This window comes from Otolemur garnettii, unplaced genomic scaffold (genome assembly GCF_000181295.1).
Source record: "Otolemur garnettii isolate 467f Iridium unplaced genomic scaffold, OtoGar3 scaffold00170, whole genome shotgun sequence".
NCBI lineage: Eukaryota > Metazoa > Chordata > Mammalia > Primates > Galagidae > Otolemur > Otolemur garnettii.
Window position 1 is genome coordinate 195,667 of NW_003852565.1, and position 17,103 is coordinate 212,769.

At 46.1% G+C, this 17,103-nt stretch overlaps 1 protein-coding gene across 2 annotated transcripts in view; it reads left to right on the plus strand.

Annotated features, from left to right (window-relative positions):
- The window catches only part of CYFIP1 (cytoplasmic FMR1 interacting protein 1), a 124,695-nt gene extending 109,788 nt beyond the window's left edge, over nt 1-14,907 (plus strand). The window contains exons 25-32 of one of the 2 annotated variants that reach the window (XM_023519291.1): nt 200-343; nt 2,239-2,329; nt 4,331-4,461; nt 7,453-7,525; nt 9,199-9,293; nt 10,065-10,303; nt 11,653-11,800; nt 14,178-14,348. In XM_023519291.1, the coding sequence (XP_023375059.1) occupies nt 200-343; nt 2,239-2,329; nt 4,331-4,461; nt 7,453-7,525; nt 9,199-9,293; nt 10,065-10,303; nt 11,653-11,800; nt 14,178-14,342 (1,086 nt within the window). In that variant the 3' untranslated portion in view covers nt 14,343-14,348. Of the gene's footprint in view, nt 1-199; nt 344-2,238; nt 2,330-4,330; nt 4,462-7,452; nt 7,526-9,198; nt 9,294-10,064; nt 10,304-11,652; nt 11,801-14,177 lie in introns of both variants that reach the window. The other variant, XM_023519292.1, reaches the window with a different exon arrangement.
- The last annotated feature ends 2,196 nt before the right edge of the window (nt 14,908-17,103 follow it).

Sequence of the window (17,103 nt, forward strand, 5' to 3'; positions counted from 1 at the left end):
TCCCCACCTCCCCCGCGTGATCCCCACCTCCCCCCCTGCCCCGCGTGATCCCCACCTGCCCCGTGTGATCCCCACCTGCCCTATGTGATCCCCACCTGCCCTGTGTGATCCCCATCTGCCCTGTGTGATCCCCACTTGCCCTGTGTGATCCCTACCTGTGCACGCCCATACTGACCTGCTGACCTGCCCCTGTATGCAGGCTTTGAACCTGGCCTACTCAAGCATCTACGGCAGCTACCGAAACTTCGTGGGGCCTCCACACTTCCAAGTCATCTGCAGGCTGCTCGGTTATCAGGGCATTGCTGTGGTCATGGAAGAGCTGCTGAAGGTCGTCAAGAGCCTGGTGAGCTTCCCTCCCACGGACATTCCTCTCTCCGTGTCCCAACTGAGATTCCCAGCAAGCCACCGGCAGTGGGAGACCTCCCCTGCCTTGCCAAACTCAAGAGAATGGGTTTGTGTTGCTTTAACTGATTCATAGGAGGGTTTTAATCATGAAAATACTGCTTTCCAAACAGAGTATAGTTGGCCTTACAGATCTGCAGGTTCTGATCTGTAGATGGTGTTTGATTAAGAAACAAAGCAGCACCTGTAGCAACTATTGACACAGCACCTACTCATACCGGGTGTTATTAAGTAATCTAGAGCTGATTTACAGGTACAGGGGGTGCGCGCAGGCTGTTTGGAGACACTCCGCCACTTTATACCAGGCTTTGGTTCCCACAGAGGGTCCCTGCTCCTGCCTCTGTAAAGGGCCACTGATGTAGCCCAGGGATTATAGGAAACTCCTTATAGGAAGGACTCTGGAGAGGAAGAGAGGGCCAAGTTGCCTCTGCTGCTTTGCATTGCTATTGGTGTGTGTCTGGGAAAGGATAGTTCTTTAAAGATTCCATTTTCCACTGGTGAGACACCAGTTTTTGTAAAACATGTATTGCTTTTTTTTTTTTTTTTGAGACAGAGCCTCAAGCTGTCCCCCTGGGTAGAGTGCCATGGCATAGCTCACAGCAACCTCCAATTCCTGGGCTCAAGCGAGTCTCCTGCCTCCACCTCTCAAGTTGCTGGGACCACAGGCGCCCACCACAATGCCTGGCTTTTTTTTTTTTTTTCAGTTGCATCCATCATTGTTGTTTGGTGGGCCTGGGCTGGATTCGAACCCGCTACCTTAGGTGTATGTGGCTGGTGCCTTAACCACTTGAGCCACAGGCCCCGAGCCGTAAAACATGTATTTCAAAGAAACATTTGTATTGGGAAAATGGAGCAGAGAGTGTTGGCCACGAGAAGCTGTAAGCGCAAGGAGGCTGCCAGTGTTTCTGGGGCCAGTGGCCGCAGGGGTGGCGGGTTCCTCCTGCGCTACCTCCCTGCACAGGCACCTGTCACTCGGGTGCAAAGGCAGGATTCAGATGGCAGATCCAGGTCAGAATTGTGCAGAAGCCCCAGAGTCTCTAAGCCCTTTAGGAGGGAAAGATAGGGAGAATGATATCGTGTATAGGCTATGAAGGATGTAGTTTTTTACTTGTAATATCTGGCATTTATTGAGAAAGCACTTTTTAAAGTCTTTAATCTTTTTTTATTATTTTAATAACCTTTCTGTAACTGATCCCATTTCTTTAAGCTTCTTTATGGCCAAGTACAGATTTTCTTGTCTTTCCCGTGCTTTATACACGAGCCAGGGGAGAGCTTGAAACTGCATTCATGGCCACCTGAGTATGGCAGCCTGTCAGGACATCATAGGGTCCCAACCCTAATGCAAAGTAGGGCCTAATGGAATTCTAAAATACTGACAACTCTATGGCCATATAGATCAGGATGAAAAAGATAAATTAAACTATGGAAGAACTGCATCCTTTGACACAGTCATGACCCAAGACCCACCGAGGCCTGACAAGGATGCCTAGGGTAGGGTTACTGGCACCTCAAAGGAGGTGACATGGGCCAGTCTAGACGCCAGACCCAGTCCATGGTGAGAACTGCAGTGCTTTAAGGTAATGACGTGTCATGTGGAACACAGCAGCCAGAGCTCTACCCCTCTTGTCACTCGTTGCCTCTGAAAAGCAGAATTGTGGTTTAGAATGTGAATTTAGTCTTGTGAAGACCCCTGGTGAAGGCGGCCCCCCCTTTCCATGCCCAGTCAGCATGAGTCTGCAGCTCTGGTCCTTCTGCTGATGACTCATTTTCAGGGTGTGCGCCAGCTACACCCTGAGAGGGCACAGGCCGGGGGCTGACGCAGTTTGTCTCCTGCAGCTGCAGGGTACCATCCTGCAGTACGTGAAGACACTGATGGAGGTGATGCCCAAGATCTGCCGCCTGCCCCGGCATGAGTACGGCTCTCCTGGTAAGTGCAGGACCTTGGGCTGGGTATAGGGCCCCCTCAGCATTCATGGAGTGCGTGGTTGCATCCCTAGAGGAGGAAAAGCCCAGTCTTTAGAAGGCTTTTAAGACAATGAAGGAGTCTAGGCCAGAGATTACTGAAAAATGTTAGGTTCACCTTCTCCACATGAGGGCAGGGGAGGGGTGCCCAGACAAGAGCCTAATTGCTCATGTAGAACAAACAGATCTTACAGCCAGGAAGCAGGTGTGTAGGGTCACCTTTTGCAGGTGCGGAAACTGAGGGTCAGGTGTTGAGAGGCGCAGGACTCTGGACACTGCTAGGTCCTCCTGAGCTTGGGGCTGACCCTCAGAGACAGACCACAGGACAGTCCTATCTCTCTGTCTGTTTGCCACCCTTGCTCTCTGACTCAGGCCTGTGCTACTTAAAGGCTGGGGGCCCTAGGGCAGATGTGCCCTTCAAAAGTTGGGTTTGTGTGGCTCGTAGCAGGCTGGTTTAGGCTATGCAAATACGTAGCTTTGGGTGTGTGGTGGCTTGCACCTATAATCCCAGCACTCTGGGAGGCTGAGGTGGGTAGATAGCTTGAGCTCAGGAGTTGGAGACCAGCCTGAGCAAGAGTGAGACTCTGTCTCTACTAAAAATAGAAAAACTAGCCAGGCATTGTGGCGGGTGTCTGTAGTCCTAGCTATTTGGGAGGCTGAGGAAGGAGGATCACTTAAGCCCAAGATTTTAAGGTTGCTGTGAGCTATGGTGATGCCATGGCACTCTGCACACAGCACAAAGTAAGATTCTGACTCAAAAACAAAATAAAACAAAACAACAAATAGATAGCTTTAATGGTCGCAAGTTGTTTTGCTTGAGTACCTTTGTCAGGCAACAAAGCTGCCTTTTGTCTCTCAACCTGCTCCTATTGTCTTGAAAGCTGGACATTTGAACACTAGCTTTGTCTTGACCCCATACATGGGTGACCAACAAGAGACCATCCTCATGGGCAGTCTGTCAGGGTGGCCAAGCTCCCAGACACTGCCCGGTGCCTGCACTGCTACTGGTATTTGAGGGAACGGAAATGTGTCCCCTTTGGCTTCTATGAAGAGAAATAATCATCAATGTGCTTTGGAGAATCTCATCTTAATTTATTGTCAGAAGGTAGATGAGGAATGTTGGAATGATGCAACTAATGCTGTGTCCTGACTAGAGATGGGAATTTTTAGGCCAAATTCAGCATAGGTCTGAGCCCACATAGTGGTGACTGGGCACCCTACTGAGAATGGAAGACAATGAGGGTGGGGGAGCCAGGTGTGGGCTGTGGGGAGGAAGGCCGAGCAGGTGGGACCCTGAGGAACAGGTGGCTGGCTGGTCCTGTTGGGGTGAGGGGGTTCAGATCTTTCACTTTCTAGCTTTGTTCTTCTTGGTAGTTTCAGCTCTTCTGGGTCCTCTGTGTGACCACATTTCAGAGTGGAGTCAGCCTGTCAGTTTTTGATCAAGTCAGAGAATACTGGCTCTCTGGTGTTTATGCCTTGTGCCCTGGGACATCGTCCAGGACATGGATGAGACAGATAAGATACCTGTCTCACCTGATACTAGGGAAGTGTGCAGATCTCCCCAGGGAATGTGATGTTAGCTGCGGGGTTCATAGACACCTTTCATCAGATCAAGTTCTTTCCCTTCTGTGCCTGACTGAATTGTAGCTGATACCTTGTTTGCCTCCCTTGAGGATGATGATGTGGTCCCTCTCCCTTGTTTTTGTTACCCGGTGACATTCCATAGCCTCCTCTAAGACACAGGCTGACTGGGGAAGAGGCATGGCAGCCGAGGCCCCGGACTGCAAGGTGTGTGTGGCAGGCACGCTCAGGTGGCAAACAAAGGTGACATTGGGGGAAGGGCATTGTGGCCATAACCAGGCATGGTAGCAGAATCAAAGAGCAGGTGCTCCCAGTGGTAGCCTCTGGATGCTGAGGCTCCGTTCCTTGAACCTCCACCAACCCCGCCCCTGGCCGTGTCACACAGGCATCCTGGAGTTCTTCCACCACCAGCTGAAGGACATCGTGGAGTATGCGGAACTGAAGACTGTGTGCTTCCAGAACCTGCGGGAGGTGGGCAACGCGGTGCTCTTCTGCCTGCTTATCGAGCAGAGCCTGGTAAGTGCTCACCATCTGCCCTGGCCGCTCAAGGGAAGGTTTTCTGTGCTGAGTTCTCAGTGGGGGAGGGGTATTGTTGTAGAGCTGAGTTCTGTTCTATGGAGATCTTAATTTGAGTTTGTTCCTTACAATTGAAAAAGAAAAGTGTAATAGAATTCGTTGTTTCAAGAATATTTTCCTATGTGAATGAACTTGAAAATGTTCTGTGACCTAATAATTTGTGACATCTAAGCTAACATTTGCACTACGCACACTCTGCATTACTTGAGGCTGTTGAGCAATGGAAGTGTGGTTCCTTTGACTGAGGAACTGATGGTTAAGTTTTACTGAATTTCTTAACCGATTTAAATTTAAACACCTACACGTGCCCTGTGGCCGCTGTGACACCTGGCTGGAAGCCTGCTGCACTCAGGAAGCAACCCAGTTGGCCTCCAATTTTTTTTTTTTCTACCCACTTTGCTGCCCTGGGTAGAATGCCGTGCTGTGGCGTCATAGCTCACAACCTCAAACTCTTGGGCTTAAGCAGTTCTCTTGCCTCAGCCTCTCAAGTAGCTGGGACTACAGGCGCCTGCCACAACATCCTGCTGTCTTTAGAGATGGGGGTCTTGCTCTTGCTCAGGCTGGTCTTGAACCTGAGAACTGAGCCAATCCATCCACCTTGGCCTTCCAGAGTGCTAGGATTACAGGCTTGAACCACCACACCTGCCCCAGACATGGGATTCTTGACTAATTGCCTCCCAGTGGTGTTACTGGGCTGCTCCGCTATCTTTTGCACATCATGACAGGGGGTGGGTTCCTAACCTGTGGGGTCTATAATGTTAATATTTACTCTCCTTGATAATGTCAAAACCTTAGAAACCTTTAATCTATGTATTTACCTTTTATCTATTAAACCTACCAATTTATTTGCTGCAAATCTGCAATGTTACTGCAGTCTAGTTCCTTGTAGTAAGCATGGTTGTGGTATTGTGTAATATTGTACATTTAAAAATTTCACGTGTAGATATTTAAGTCCATGAGCCATTTCTTATTACTTTTCTTCATCAGCACTCTCTCAGATGTACTCACAGACTTACTCCCTTCCTGTATCTCTGAACTTCCACTTAGATCACTTTCTTTTCTGCTAACTGAACACCGTTTTAAATTGGCTTTAGTGAGGTTACACTGTCAGTTGGTCTACTTTTATTCCTGAAGGATATTGTTACTGAGTAGAGGATTCTACTGCCAACTACATTCTCAGCACTTTGAAGCTTGTTGCTGATAACTAAGCTGTCAGTCGGACACTGTTTTACTCTGACTGCTTTGAGATACTCTGTCAGTTTTACTATGATGTGTTTAGGCCCAGTTTCCTTTTCAGGGATTCTTCACTGGTTTTGTGGGGCTTCTTCAATCTGTGGTTTGAATACCTGGTCAGTTTTAGAAAATTCTCAGCCATTTTCCCATCAAAAATCTCTTCTCCATTCTGTGTGTCCCTTCTTACTCTAAAACTCCAATGGTGTACTAGATCCTTTATGTTCCACAACCTTCCTTTTGTCTCTGCTTGCTTCATTCTAGATAATTTCTTCCAGACCACCTCCAGTTCACTATGTCTTCAGCCATACTAAACCTACAGTGAAGGCAATTCCATTTTCACTCTTTTTTTTTTTTTGGAGACAATCTTAAACTGTCCCCCTCGGTAGAGTGCCATGGCATCACAGCTCACAGCAACTTCAAACTCTTGGGGTCAAGCGATTCTCTTGCCTCAGCCTCCTGAGTAGCTGGAACAATAGGCGCCTGCCACAACACCCGGCTATTTTTTAGAGATAGGGTCTTGCTCTGGCTTAGGCTGGTCTCAAACCTGTGAGCTCAGGCACTCCACTCATCTTGGCCTCCCAAGTGCTGGGATTACAGGCGTGATCCACCACACCCTGCCTCATTATTACATTTTTTTTTTTTTTTTTTTTGAGACAGAGCCTCAAGCTGTCCCACTGGGTAGAGTGCTATGGCATAGCTCACAGCAACCTCCAACTCCTGGGCTCAAGAAGTCTCCTGCCTCCGCCTCTCAAGTAGCTGGGACCACAGGCACCTACCAGAACGCCTGGCTATTTTTTTTTGGTTGTAGCCATCATTGTTGTTTGGCGGGCCCGGGCTGGATTCGAACTCGCCACCTTAGGTGTATGTGGCTGGCGCCTTAGCCACTTGAGCCACAAGCGCCAAGCCATTATTACATTTTTTAATTCCCTAATATCTATTTATTTCTTCCATAAATCTGTAATATTAAGCACATAACAATTCCAGTATCTGGACATTCCATGAAACAATTTTCTTCCAGTTTTTCCTACATTTTCTCAATCTCGTATGCATTTTATTTTATTTTTTGAGACAGGGTCTCACTCTACTGCCTGGGATAGAGTATGGTGGTGAGATCATAGCTTATTGTGACCTCAAACTCCTGGGTTCCAGGGATCCTCCTGTCTCAGCCTTCTGAGTAGCTGGGACTACAGGTGAATGCCACCATGCTCAGCTAATTTTTCTATTTTCTGCAGAGATAGGGTCTTACCATGTTGTTGGGACTGGTTTCAAACTCCTAACCTCAAGTGATCCCCCTTTTTAAGATATCTTTTCTTTAATTACTTATTGAAAGTGGCTGAGTATAACAGTTCCTAGTTGTAATCTGAGCACTTTGGGAGGCCAAGGCAGGAGGATCACTTGGGGGGAGGGGTGCCAGTATGCTGCTCACCTGTGCCTGTGTTTGAGTTAATTAAAAGTAACTAAAATTTAGTTCCTGGAGCACTCTAGCCACATTCTAAGTACTTAATAGATACACATGACTGATGGCTGCTGTAAGGCACAGCTAAGGTCCAGGACACTTTCATCACCCAGCGTCCTGCTGACAGGCTGCTGAGAATCTGTTTTACACAAAAAGGGAAAGGTATACCTCATTTTCAGCACTAGACTCTGCCTTCACTGTGATAAACAATTCCTCACTCACCATTCTCTTCTCTGCTCTAGTCTTTAGAAGAAGTGTGTGACCTGCTGCATGCAGCTCCTTTCCAGAACATCTTGCCTCGAGTCCATGTGAAAGGTGAGTCTGTGTGTCCGTCCACCTAGCAGTCCGGGCTGCCCTGCACAGAGCTGGTCATGATCCTGAAGACTGTACAGAACCTAGTAAAGTGAATACTGAGGAGCTGAGGTTTATACGGCTAAGGCGACATGATACTCCAAAATAGTGTGAGAACAGAGCCGGGTGTATGAAATCAGAGTGGCCAAGAGTTGGTAAGTTCTGTAGCAGATGACAGACACTGCTGTTCATGATACTAGTCTGCTTTCACTTACTTTGAAATTTTTTTTTTTAGGCTATAAAAGTATACATTTATTTTATATTAGAGAAAGGGAGGAAAGTGGTGGCAAGAGATGAGAACAAGAGGGAGAGAAGGGAGCAGAGAGCAGGGGGTGAGAGGAGGGAGGATCGACATTTGGAATTTGTGATGCGTTTTAAAGAAATGAATATTGAGCAAAAAATCACTTCTGTCAGTTTGAATTAAAATATCAAATAAACCAGCCAGTTCTATAAAATTTTCAGCCATCTGGCTCTCTGAGAAGCACCATGACAGTTGGCAAGAACAAGTGCCTTATGAAAGGCGCAAAAAGGGAGCTAAGAAGAAAGTAGGTGATCCATTCTCTGAAAGATTGATATGATGTGAAGGCACCTGCTGTATTCGGTATGAGAAACACTAGAAATCTAAAGGCCACAAAGATCCTGTGTTTGAAGTTAATCTGCTGATTTGCACGATAATGAAGTTGCATTTGGAAAATTCAAGCTGATCACTGTAAATGTTCAGGACAAAATTTGCCTGGTTAATTTCCGTGGCATGGATCTTACCACCCATCACCAAATGTGTTTCAAGGTTGAAAAATGGCAGACGATGATTGAGGCTCAAGTTAATGTCAAGACTTTCAATGGTTATTTGCTTTGTTCTGTGTTGCTTTTACTAAAAAAATTCAACAGATACAGAAGACGTCTTATGTCCAGCACCAACAGGTGCACCAAATGCAGAAGATGATAGAAATCATGACCAGAGGACTTGAACAAAGTAGTAAGTTGATTCCAGAGAGCCCTGGAAAAGATGCAGGAATCAACTTGCCACTTTGTTTATCCTTTCTGTGATGTCCTCATTAGAAAAGTAAAAATGCTGAAGAGGCCCAACTTTGAATGGGAAACTCAATGGAGAGCCATGGTGAAGTTCATAGTTCTGGAAAAGGTACTGGTGGTGAGACAGGTGCTAAAGTTGAACGAGCTGGTGGATATGAACCACGAGTGCAAGATCTGCTCACAATTCAGACTTTTTTTTTTTTTGAGACAGAGTCTCAAGCTTGGGTAGAGTGCTGTGGTACCACGGTTCACAGCAACCTCGATTCTCTTGCCTCAGCCTCCCAAGTAGCTATGACTACAGGCGCCTGCCACAACGCCCAGCTAGTTTTTGGTTGTAGCTGTCATTGTTGCTTGGTAGGCCCAGGCTAGATTTGAACCTGCCAGCTCTGGGTGCCCTGGCTGCTCAGCTACAGGTGCCAAGCCTAAAATTCAGACTTTTAATAACAACAAAGAGGCCTATTTGTGAAAAAAGAAAAACAAGAATTTTCAAAGAGAATCTATATAATGTTAACTTAAAAATCTTTTTTTTTTAAACAGATTTAAACTTTTGCAATACTCTTTCATACAGAGGAGCAGAATATAATAAAAATTTTTTTCTACTTCAGAGGGGGAGAGACTTGATGCCAAAATGAAAAGACTTGAATCAAAGTACGCCCCGCTGCATCTCGTGCCACTGATTGAAAGACTGGGGACTCCTCAGGTAAAGGTGATGTGACAGCTATGGCTGTGGCCAGCTGGGGTCCACATCAGGGCATGTGACTGGGTTGGGACGCAAAGGGGAAGGCGTTGAGAGGGCCAGTGGGCTGCTCAGCCACTTGGGCAGCTCTCAGTTCCTCGAGATGTTTGTTAACAGGCCCACTGTGGGCGTGTTTATTAGCACATCACCTGACGTGTACAACACACACAGTAAATGTCACTCTCTGTTCTCACTGTCCATCCCTTCATGATGGAACCTTTTTCATAGTTTTCTAAGAACAGATATAGGGGCAGATGGCAAGTGTCAGGGCAGACCTCTACAGTTATCTACCAACATACGGTGAGTCAGGGTTCTCAACCTCACACCTTTGCTATTGGGGCCAGATGATTCTTGGTGCTTGGGTGACCTGCACATCGCAGGGTATTCAGCAGCACTCCCAGCCTCTAACCACCTGATGCCAGTAGACCCACCAGAATATTTGATACCAGAAATAACTCTGAACATTGCCAAATGTCCCCTGGAGGAGGAAGCAAGATCAGTCCAGTTAAGCATACATGTAGCTGTGCTCAACTTCCTTAGGCTATGAAGTGCATTTAGTCTTCTAAGACACATAGGTAATTGTTGACAGCTGTCTAGTTGATACTTGCTTCCAAAACCCTCTTCTGCAGCAAACATGGTTTTCCATTAAGATATAATGGGACTGGGGCAGTGTGAGGTCAGAGCACTCCTGCTTTTTGCTGTAGCCCATGAATTCCACACTTTTCCTTTCTGTAGCAAATTGCCATCGCCAGAGAGGGGGACTTGCTGACAAAGGAGCGTCTCTGCTGTGGCCTGTCCATGTTCGAAGTCATCCTGACGAGGATCCGCACTTTCCTGGACGACCCCATCTGGCGTGGGCCTCTGCCCAGCAACGGGGTCATGCATGTGGACGAGTGTGTTGAGTTCCACAGGCTGTGGAGTGCCATGCAGTTTGTGTACTGCATCCCAGTGGGGACACACGAGTTCACTGTGGAGTAAGTGCCCAGTTAGACACCACCACCCCACCGGTGCAGGGCCGAGTTCAGTGCAAGGAAGGGGCTACTGGGGGTGAGGTGGGGCACAGAGGTGTGTGTGGCTAACACAGGGACGGCACTTGTGGACATCTGGAAACCTGGACAGGAAACTCACTCACTTGCTTTAAGCCTCCTTAGTAGGGCTTCTTACTTGAGGCCAAAGAGTGGGCTCAGGATTCCAGTATTCAGGAGTCTGAATCCACTGTACTCTATGCAAGTTGGGCATGCATTTTTCTTGAGGTAAAGTTCATAAAGTCATTTTTTAAACTTAATATGAGGGTTCAGAGATTTAGGTTACATTGTTTTTAATTTTAAGGTAAAGTTCAAGTTGTAGTTGAGCCCTTCACTCAGGGTGGGTGCTGAACACCCTGACATTGTACACATTAGGAGAGATCCCACCAATCGCCCTCCCTCCTCTGCTTTCCCTTACCCCCCCTCCTTACTAAACTGTATTTGTGTTTTATCTTTCATGTAAGTGTGTACATGTTTATTGTTTATATATTGGTTTCATATTAGTATTGAGTACATTGCATACCTAAAGTCATTCTGAGACGGGGGTCATGATTGATTATTAAAAACGTCAGGAAAGGGCTTGGCGCCTATAGCTCAAGTGGCTAAGGCCCCAGCCACATACATCAGAGCTGGCAGGTTCAAATCCAGCCTGGGCCTGCCAAACAACGACAACTACGATCAAAAAAAAAAAAATAGCCAGGTGTTGGGTGCCTGTAGTCTTAGCTACTTGGGAGGCTGAGGCAAGAGAATCACTTAAGCCCAGGAGTTGGAGGTTGCTGTGAGCTGTGATGCCACAGTATTCCACCCAGGGCAACAGCTGAGGTTCTATCTCAAAAAAAAACAAGTCAGGAAAGGCTGGGCATGGTGGCTCACACCTGTAATCACAGCATTTGAGCAGGCTGAGGTGGGAGGATCCCTTGACCTTAGGAAGGCCAGCCTAAGCAAGATGAGACAGGCATTGCCGTGGGTGCCTGTAGTTCCAGCTACTAGGGACACTGAAGCAGGAGAATTGCTTGAGACCAGAAGCATGAGGTTGCTGTGAGCTGTGATGACACCATGGCACTGTAGCCTGGGCAACAGAGTGAGACTGTCTCCCAAAAGAAAAAAAAAAGTCAGGAAACAGTATATCAGAGGAACTGGGAAAAGTTACTTACCAAAAATGGGCTGGTCATCCCTTGCTTAGCACTCTCCTGGTGGAAGTTAACCCTGTGGGCAAAGACAGTAATGCAGAAGACTTGGCCTTTGACTTCTGGAGACTTTGCAGTTTTTCATTCATTGCCAATTCTGTTTGTTTCTAGGCAGTGCTTTGGTGACGGGCTGCACTGGGCTGGCTGTATGATCATTGTACTCCTGGGGCAGCAGCGGCGTTTTGCTGTACTGGATTTCTGCTACCATCTACTTAAAGTTCAGAAACATGATGGCAAAGATGAGATTATCAAAAATGTGGTATGTGGATGAAAGTCTTCCACTATATGCAGATATTTTGCAAAAGTATACTTTCTATTTATTGAAAGTTCTTGTTTCTAGGAATTTTTTTACCCTGGTACATAAAGTACCACCAATTCAGGCTTTCTTTTAATTTCCAAAAGGAATTCAACTTGTCCAATAAAGCAGTCTGGATGATAAAATAGTAACTGTTCCATTTTGTGTATTTACCTCCACTTCAGATCTCTCCTCATATAGATACACATTTTCAGAATACTGGCATAGTGTTGCAGTACTGTGGTACCACGAGTTAGCGAGTTAGCATGCTTTGAGTGCTTTGTCTTGGCCAGATTTTATGGATTCCTTGTAGCTGAATTCTGGAAAATACTCAGCCATTATCTTTTCAAATATTTTAAACTTTTTTTCATTAGACATGTGTTAGATCTCCTCCTATTCCCGTCTCTCACCTATGTTAGTTTTCTCCCATAACAGGTTACCACAGACTTAGCTGTTTTAGCCCAGTTATCATCATCATCTCAGTTCTCTGTGGCAGGAATCTGGGTGCGGCACAGCCCTCTGGGCCCTCTGCTTAGTCCCACAAGGCCAGAATCTGTCAGTGGTACTGTGTGTGTTCCCTCTGTAGGCTCTGGGGATGAGTTTGCTTTCAGGCTCATTCAGGTAGTTGGCTGAATTCAGTTCCTTGAAGCTGTAGGCCTGAGATCCTCATTCCCTCTCATGTTTTCCATGTCTGCCTCCAGCAACCACAGTTCAAGCACTCTGCACTTCCAGTCTTTCACATCCTTCTGCCATGTCCCTCCTTCCTCCAACTGGAGAGGGTTCTGTGCTCCTATGATTAGTATGGATCATCCCTGGAGATCCAGGGTACTCCTCCTTCCTTAAAGTCCATAGCCATAGCCACACCTGTAGCTTCTCTCTGGCATGTGAGGTAGCACACATGGGCTCTGAGGAGGGGGCTGGATGTGAGCCACTGAGGCTGGTCTACTTTGCATACCCGTGTCCTTGGCTCTGTCTGTATCCTGAGCACTTTCTGTAGGTAGCTTGACATCAGTGTGTCTAACCCAAGTTTTTATTTTCAAAAAAAAGTATTACTTTTATTTTTTAAAAATTATTATTTTTAACTATCATTTTTAACAGTTCAGTTTGGTGGTAACTGGTAATTGTATTGTCTTAACTGAATTTTTTTCCATCTCATTTCTTTACACATTTCATGTATTTTATGTTCTACATCTTTTAATTCTAGTATCTAAAGGTCTTAGGAGTGTCTAAACCTCTGAAACATTTCCTTGTGTACTGAGCTCTGAATGTGCATTGTATTCTTTTTTGAGACAGTCTCAAGCTATCACCCTGGGTAGACTGCCATGGTGTCACAGCTCAGAGGAACCTCAAACTCTTGGGCTTAAGTGATTCTCTTGCCTCAGCCTCCCAAATAGTTGGGACTGTAGGTGCTGGCCCAGGCTGGATTAGAACCTGCCAGCCTCGGTGTATGTGGCTGACACTCTACCCACTGAGTTACAGGTGCCGCCCATGAATCGTATTCTTTCCTCCCAAGTTCTGTCTGCGTTTGCTTCTCCTCCTCCCCAGGGACTGACGCCCACCTGGGGTCACACTGGCCCTATATGAGGGTCCTATCTAGAGTCTCCAAGTAGAGCCCAGCAGGCTGCTGCCATCTGCTCCTGGGAAAGCCCTGCTGTGCACACTCCTGCATGAGCTGAACCAGCAGTGTTACATGTCTTTACTCATGTTTGTTTTCTGTCCAGGGCTGTTACAGAGGGTCTGTCAAAGCATCCTATCCACAATATTGCCAGACTTGAGTCTAAGACCTGTATTACATTAGTTTACTGGTGTTTCTCTGCCAACTATGTTGTCATCATCTTTTCTCAGCTTTTAGCAGGCAGTGGGTTTTCAGTTGCTGACTGTTGAATGAGCAGGCCTGTAAGTTGTACGTGTGAGAGGATCTACACTCAGCAGCATGAAATCAACACAAGAAAAGTGTTTAAGTTCAAAATATATTCATTGTTCTAAGAGTTGCACTAAAGAGACACAATGTGTGTCATTATCATCAGCTGTAGTTTTCTGAGAAAATATGAACATCTTGACACATTAAAACATGGAGAATAAGGCGGTGCCTGTGGCTCAATGGGTAGGGCGCTGGCCCCATATACCAAGGGTGGTGGGTTCAAACCCAGCCCCGGCCAAACTGCAAACTTGGGAGGCTGAGGCAAGAGAATCACCTAAGCCCAGGAGTTAGAGGTTGCCGTGAGCTATGTGATGCCACAGCACTCTACCAAGGGCAATCAAATGTCTCTACAAAAAAAAAAAACCCCACAGAGAATAGATGTACAGGTGTTACTAGTAAAATGTGATTTCATTGTTGTAGCCTTTGAAGAAGATGGTGGAGAGAATCCGCAAGTTCCAGATCCTCAATGACGAGATCATCGCCATCCTGGACAAGTACCTGAAGTCGGGCGACGGGGAGAGCACACCCGTGGAGCACGTGCGCTGCTTCCAGCCTCCCATCCACCAGTCTCTGGCCAGCAGCTGAGGACACCTGCCCTGGCCCAGAGCAGTCAGGAACTCTAACACCATGGTTTTTGTTCTGTGAACTATGTAGTGAGATTTTTAGGGCTATTTTCAGTATTTCTGTACCTGTTAAAGAAGGTGCATCTCGATTTAAAAGCTGAATTTTATAAAACTGACTTATTTTTCTAGATTAAACCTGTACATGCGACTGGTAACTAAGAAGTCTGAGGGTACTGGCTGCTGTTGCCATTGTCCTTACAAAATTATTCTCAACTTTTCTATATGGAATGTTCTGGAAGCTGTGACCTAACATGCTACTGAGGGCATTCATTCATCCCTTCTTATAAAAATGCCAGCCAATGTATTAAAATCCTTTCCCAGTTACCATTAATGATTAACTCTAGCTTTTGTTTAGGGATTTTTTGATGGTCTTTTATGAATAATCTTTTATAAATCATCATTCCTATCCCTTTTTTGTGTGTTTCAGAAAATAGTGAATTTAACAGTTTCTATTAAATCCAATTGTGACAAACTCAAATTTGTGAGGTATCATTTAAATGTCATAGAAATAAAACTAATGAAACCTATTTTGTGTTCATTCCTTTACTACGACCCTGTGCGGCTTGGCTTGGGCAAGGTACTTGCATTATCTGAGCACATAGGCTGGGCCCAGCTCCAGAGTCCAGAGTGCCTCCAGGATGACTGAGGACAGGATCGTGACACCACTCAGCACCCACTTTTCTTATCAACACATGGTTAGCTTGCTACTTAGGTTTCCACAGGCAACTGAGATGTAAAACAGGGCTGGCCACTCTGCTCTGGATGCACAGAACACCTGTGTTGCATGTGCCCTGGAGAGACTGGCAGGTAAAGAGGACAGTGGGTACCACACAAAAGGGACAGAGGGGAATTTTAGGTGCATCCCTAATTGCCCTGAGCTGGCCTTCCTGACTAGTGTGTGAATTGTCTCATGTGATTGGAGTCAGGGGTTTACATGATCAAAATGAAAGTCCACTCCTGGAGTCATAGATATGGGTAAGAACTGAGAAACTACAGCCAAATTTTCAAGTATTAAGGCAACGAGTTTCTGAAAATCCTAACTGAATTGGAAAAAGTGTGTGCCTATCTGTTTTAAGTAAATAACACAGATTAAATACAAGACTAATATTAACTGAACTTACTTCACATCTTTACCTGATAGTTGTCTTACATTACTGAGTGTTGCAATCTTCAGCAGTGTTAAGTTTCTGTGCTGCCACACTGCTTCCATTTGCCTTTGGAAATGCAACACCAAAGTCCAGGAGCATGGGCCCTGGCACAGAAAGAACAAACAGGAGCTACTCTGCCGTGCTGCCAGCCCAGAGTGGAATGAAGCAGAGCAGAACTTGACAAATGTTTATTTATTTATTTTTTTTTGAGACGGAGCCTCAAGCTATCCCCCTGGGTAGAGTGCCATGGCATCACAGCTCATAGCAACCTCCAACTCCTGGGCTCAAGCGAGTCTCCTGCCTCAGCCTCCCAAGTAGCTGGGACCACAGGCGCCCACCACAACGCCCGGCCATTTTTTAGTTCCAGCCATCATTGTCGTTTGACGGGCCCGGGCTGGGGATTCGAACCCGCCACCTTAGGTGTATGTGGCTGGCGCCTTAGCTGCTTGAGCCACAGGCGCCGAGCCGACAAATGTTTATTTTTTGAAACAGAGTCTCGCTATGTCATCCTTGGTAGAGTGTCGTGGCATCACAGTTCATAGCAACATCCAACTGCTGAACTTAAGCGATTGTCTTGCCTCAGCCTCCCAAGTAGCTGGGACTTTATCCCGGCTTTTTTCTCGCAGTTGTCACTGTTTTATACAGTCCTGGTGTGTATGGCCAGTGCCCTACCCACTGAGCTGCAGGCACCGCCTACAAACTCTTGTTTATAAATTACCTAAAGATGTTGCTTTTTCAGCTTGGCACCCATAGCACAGTGGTTACAGCGCCAGCCACATACACCAAGGCTGGCAGGTTTGAACCCGACCCAGGCCTGCTAAATAATGAAAACTGCAACAAAAAAACAGCCGGGTGTTGTGGCAGGCACTTGAAGTTCCAGCTACTTGGGAGCCTGAGGCAAGAGAATTATATAAGCCCAAGAGTTGGAGGTTGCTATGAGCTGTAACACCACAGCACTCTACAGCACTTACTGAGACAGTAAGACTGTCTCAAAAAAAAAAAAACAAAAACCCAAAGATGTTGCTTTTGATAATGTGAAATTAGCTACAGATTAAGGGGTGATATCTATGCTCATCCTATGAAGTACATCAAATTACTGTAATTAAGCTGGGTGTGGTGGCTCATGCCTGTGATCCCAGCACTCTAGGAGGCTGAGACAGACGGATTGCTTGAGCTCAAGAGTTTGTGACCAGCTTGAACAAGAACAAGACCCTGTCTCTTAAAAAAAAAAAAAATAGCCAAGTGTTATGGCGGACCCCAACTACTAGGAGGCTAAGGCAAGAAGACTGCTTAAACCCAAGAGTTTGAGGTTGCTATGAGCTGCAACAACACATCACTCTACCAAGGGCAACAAAGTGAAACTGTCTCAAAAGAAAAGCAAAGAAAAATTACTGTAATGTTTAGTTTTTAATTTATAAAGGCTTAATTTTTTATAAGGCTTAATTATATGCCAAATTTCATACTTATGTACAAGACAATTTCAAGTGCTATAAAACAAATGAAAAATTTATTAAACTATGTATCTTAATGAGGGCCCTACCACCCCCCAAGGGGGTGAAAATTGATTCTTTGTAC